The 5,000-nt window shown below is 44.3% G+C and overlaps 1 protein-coding gene across 21 annotated transcripts in view; it reads right to left on the bottom strand.

The window, feature by feature from the left end:
- Window positions 1-5,000, bottom strand: part of LOC123499567 (dynamin-like) — a 57,986-nt gene that overhangs the window by 41,802 nt on the left and 11,184 nt on the right. For all 21 annotated transcript variants that reach the window (XR_006673041.1, XM_045248974.1, XM_045247755.1 and 18 more), the window contains exons 3-6: window positions 4,998-5,000; window positions 1,861-2,064; window positions 967-1,097; window positions 550-821 (exon numbers count right to left, since the gene is read on the bottom strand). The exon at window positions 4,998-5,000 is cut by the window's right edge and continues 147 nt beyond it. Coding sequence is in view for 20 of the 21 variants with exons in the window: in XM_045248974.1 (XP_045104909.1) it covers window positions 550-821; window positions 967-1,097; window positions 1,861-2,064; window positions 4,998-5,000 (610 nt within the window). In the remaining variant the exon portion in view is untranslated. The remainder of the gene's footprint in view (window positions 1-549; window positions 822-966; window positions 1,098-1,860; window positions 2,065-4,997) is intronic.

The following is a 5,000-nucleotide window of genomic DNA, read 5'->3' as shown; positions in this document are numbered from 1 at the left end:
ACACACACAAAACATTTTCTATAGAGGTCATAAAACATCACACATTCTCTCAACACAAACACACACAAAAACACCATTCCAACACCCAAACACACAGAAACACCCCAAACACCAACACAAACACCCCAAACACTCACTGCAACATAGCCTTCTTTTGATAAAGGTCATAAAACATCACACATTCTCTCAACACACACACACAAAAATACACACAAAAACATCCATTCCAACACCTAAACACACAGAAACACACACCCCAAACACTCACTGCAACATAGCCTTCTTTTTGATAAAGGTCATAAAACATCACACATTCTCTCAACACACACACACAAAAATACACACAAAAACATCCATTCCAACACCTAAACATACCCCAAACACCAACACAAACACCCCAAACACTCACTGCAACATAGCCTTCTTTTTGATAAAGGTCATAAAACATCACACATTCTCTCAACACACACACAAAAATACACACAAAAAACATCCATTCCAACACCTAAACACACAGAAACACACACCCCAAACACCCCAAACACTCACTGCAACATAGCCTTCGTTTTAATAGAGGGATCATCTGGTCGGAAGTGTTTATACTGGTCAACCTCCTTCTCCATGGCCAGCAGCTGTTTCTGTAGCTTGTCCCTCAGGCTGGGCAGTGTCTCTCTAATGTGGTTGGTCAGCTGCTGGTTCAAGACTCTCTGCAGGTAAGGTGTCCCCATGCGATCTGCCACGTGACGGTAGGCAGGGTGGGACAGGAAAAATTTACGTTCGGCTCCGATGGCTTGTTTGATATCTTTTTTGCCGTCGATGTCCTGTGGGGTGAAGGTTAGGTTAGGTTAGGTTGTAGTGTTAGGAGTGAAGGCAACAACTTTACTTACAAAAAAACAACCAAAAACTAACTACGAACAAAAAGAAAAACTAGATCTTAATACCACCACCACCACCACCACTACGCACCTTCTGTGACCTATTGACAACACCGACGTATCCTCGACGCAACGGCAGCAGTTTGTTCTCCAGCACATCGCGAGCATCTGTGCCTTCGTCCATCAAATCCAGCTTGGTGATCACGCCGATGGTACGCAAACCTGGAGAGGCGACAGAAACACAAGAAAATAAGGAATATGTAGATAAATAAAGAGAAAGAAATAGATAGAAATAAGAATAAACATCACAGCGACCCACAGCCATAAAATACAATACCACAGTCTACCACAGCCCCTCCCAGCCCCACAAGACTCCAGTAACCTCTCTCAGCCTCTCCCAGCCCCAAAATACACCACAGCCTCTCCCAGCCCCTAAAAACACCACTACACCCTCCCACAGCCCCCAAATACATCACCACAGCTCCTCACAGCCTCTCACAGCATCACAGCACTCCACAGCCCCACAAAACAACACCACAGCCCTACACAGCCATACCCAGTCCATAAAAACACCACTACACCCTCCCACAGCCCCCTGGCACCTCCCACCCTGAAATCTCTTCCAGAACCCCCAAAACATTATCACAGCTAACCCCAGCCCCAGAACACACCACCACAGCCTCTTCTAGCCCCTAAAAACACCACTACACCATCTCAACAGCCACTCACAGCCCCCAAACACACCACAGCCTGTCACAGCCTCTGATATCCCTCTCCCAGCCTCTCACAGCACAAAAACAATACCACAGCCCTACACAGCCATACCCAGCCCTACAAACACCACTATACCCTCTCACAGCCCCCAAAACACAGCATATCTTCCCACAGCCACCAAACACACCCTCACAGACACTAAAAACACCATTACATCCTTCTACAGCCCCCAAACACACCCTTCTTGACCCCACACAGCCCCAAGCCTTACCATCAGGGTCGGCCTCCTTGCTGAGCTTCAAGGCATCAGAGTTAGCAAGATCTGAGTTGGCAGGGGACACAGCGAGGATGAGGCAGGAGTCTTTAGTGATGTAAGTCATGATCATGTTGCGGATCTGCATCTCTATGTCCGCTGGCTGGTCTCCAATAGGCACCTTGGTCAACCCCGGCAAGTCGATCAGGGTCAGGTTGAGCACTGTGGGGTTGGAGGTTAGCTTAGGTTAAAGTTAAATTAGGTTAGGTTAGGTTAGGTTAGGTTGAGTTATGTTAATCCCTTCAGTAGCATGATGCGTTTCTATATTCATTGTGGTGACTATTTGGTGATTTTCTACAGCTTCAGAAACTCATGTGGGGGATTAAAATAGTGAAGACTGTGGCCATTAATCTTCTGCCTTCCATAGACCCTTCCTAATGTCAATAAAATGGTCTAATGGTACACAAATCTCAAGGTAAAAATGTGTCCCAGTACTGAAGGGGTTAAAATAGTGAAGACTGTGGCCATTAATCTTCTGACCTCCATAGACCCTTCCTAATGTCAATAAAATGGTCTAATGGTACACAAATCTCAAGGTAAAAATGTCCCAGTACTGAAAGGGTTAAAATAGTGAAGACTGTGGCCATTAATCTTCTGACCTCCATAGAACCTTCCTAATGTCAATAAAATGGTCTAATGGTACACAAATCTCAAGGTAAAAATGTGTCCCAGTACTGAAGGGGTTAAAATAGTGAAGAATGTGGCCATTAATCTTCTGCCCTCCATAGACCCTTCCTAATGTCAATAAAATGGTCTAATGGTACACAAATTTCAGGGTAAAAATGTGTCCCAGTACTGAAAGGGTTGAAATAGTGAAGACTGCAGACATTAATCTTCTGACCTCCATAGACCCTTCCTAATGTCAATAAAATGGTCTAATGGTACACAAATCTCAAGGTAAAAATGTCCCAGTACTGAAGGGGATAAGATTTGAATAGAGTTAGATTGAATGAAGTTAGATTACAATTAGATTAGGTTATAATAGAAATAAATAAGATTATATTACTGATTATTTGTTTTAAAGGTTAGGTTACATTTGGCTGTTTTTAGATTAGGTTAAGTTAGGTTAGGTTAGGTTGGGTTAGGTAATGATAGAAATGAATAAATAAATTAATAAATAGATAAAATAATGATAGTTTGAGAGAGAGAGAGAGAGAGAGAGAGAGAGAGAGAGAGAGAGAGAGAGAGAGAGAGAGACAATAGCTAGAAATTACTCTTCAAGGAGGAAGGAAACAGTTTGAGAGAGAGAGAGAGAGAGAGAGAGAGAGAGAGAGAGAGAGAGAGAGAGAGAGAGAGAGAGAGAGAGACCCTCCCATGTTTCCATTGATTATTGGTCAGTGGCTAAACTCTCTCTCTCTCTCTCTCTCTCTCTCTCTCTCTCTCTCTCTCTCAAAGAAGCTGACAAACAAACGTAACTTCCTAACAACTCTCTCTCTCTCTCTCTCTCTCTCTCTCTCTCTCTCTCTCTCCAGCTCTCACTCTCTCCCAAACACAACACAACAAAACATTAATATACACACAAAAACACATTTAATTAACTTTCTTCTTTCCACAAACTTCTAACACACAATTATCTCTCCCTCTCACTCTCTCCCAGACCTCTCCCACACTCTCCCAGTCCCTTCAGTACTACAATAATTAAAAAAAATAAAATATCAACTTTCTAAGCAATATTTTAACCCAGCATTCTCTAAAATATATATCAGCCTCTCCCAGCCTCTGCCAGTCCTCTCCCAGCCCCTCTCAGCCTCTCCCAGCCCTCTCACACACCCCAAACACACCTTTAAATAAGTAAAACCACAAAAAATACAAGCTTTCTCATCTCAACACACTTTAAACACACCCCAGCCATACCCAGCCTCTTCCAGTCATATACAGCTCTCTCTCACTCTCTCCCAGCCCTCTCACACACTCATACACACAATATAACTCTACTAAACTCACAGAAACTGCAAAAAAACACAACTTTCTTTGCAATATTTTAATGAAACACTCTAAACGCACCCCAGTCCTCTCCCAGCCTCTCTCACACTCTCCCAGCCTCTCACAAACTCTCCCAGTCCTCTCACATAACACAAAACCACAAAAACACAAACTTTCTCATCTCAATACACTTTAAACATATCTCAGCCCTTCCCAGTCCTCTCACACACTCTCCCAGACCTCTCACACACTCACAAAACTGCAAAAACACAAACTTTCTCATTTCAACACACTCTAAACACATCCCAGCCATACCCAGACACTCCCAGCACTCTCACACTCTCTGCCAGCCCTCTCCCACACTCTCCCAGTCCTCTCACATAACACAAAACCACACAAACTTTCTCATCTCAACACACTTTAAACACATCCCAGCCACACCCAAGACAATCCCAGCCCTCTCACACACTCTCCCAGCCTCTCCCAGCCTTCTCACCACACAGAACCTCAAAAACACAAACTTTCTCATCTAAACACACTTTAAACACACCCCAGCCATACTCAGACCACTCCCAGCCCTCTCACACACTCTCCCAGCCTCTCTCACACAACACAAAACCACAAAAACACAAACTCTCTCATCTCAAAACACATAAAACATATCCCAGCCCTCTCATACACTCTCCCAGCCTCTCCCAGACCTCTCACACACTCACAAAACTGCAAAAACACAAACTTTCTCATTTCAACACACTCTAAACACATCCCAGCCATACCCAGACACTCCCAGCACTCTCACACTCTCTCCCAGCCCTCTCTCACACTCTCCCAGCCTTCTCACACCACACAGAACATCAAAAACACAAACTTTCTCATCTCAACACACTTTAAACACATCCCAGCCATACCCAAGACAATCCCAGCACTCTCACACACTCTCCCAGCCCCTCCCATACTCTCCCAGCCCTCTCACACACCACAAAACCACCAATATCACAAAATTTATCATCTCCACACACTTTAAACACATCCCAGCCATACCCAGACACTCCCAGCCCTCACACACTCACAAAACCACAAAAACACAAACTTTCTCATCTAAACACACTCTAAAAACATCCCAGCCACACCCAGCTCTCTCACACACTCACCCAGCCCTCTCACACACTCACCAT

This window comes from Portunus trituberculatus, chromosome 1 (assembly GCF_017591435.1).
Source record: "Portunus trituberculatus isolate SZX2019 chromosome 1, ASM1759143v1, whole genome shotgun sequence".
In the NCBI taxonomy this organism is placed as follows: Eukaryota; Metazoa; Arthropoda; class Malacostraca; order Decapoda; family Portunidae; genus Portunus; species Portunus trituberculatus.
The sequence above is the reverse complement of the archived record's forward strand: the minus strand, read 5'-3'. Positions and strand labels throughout refer to the sequence as shown.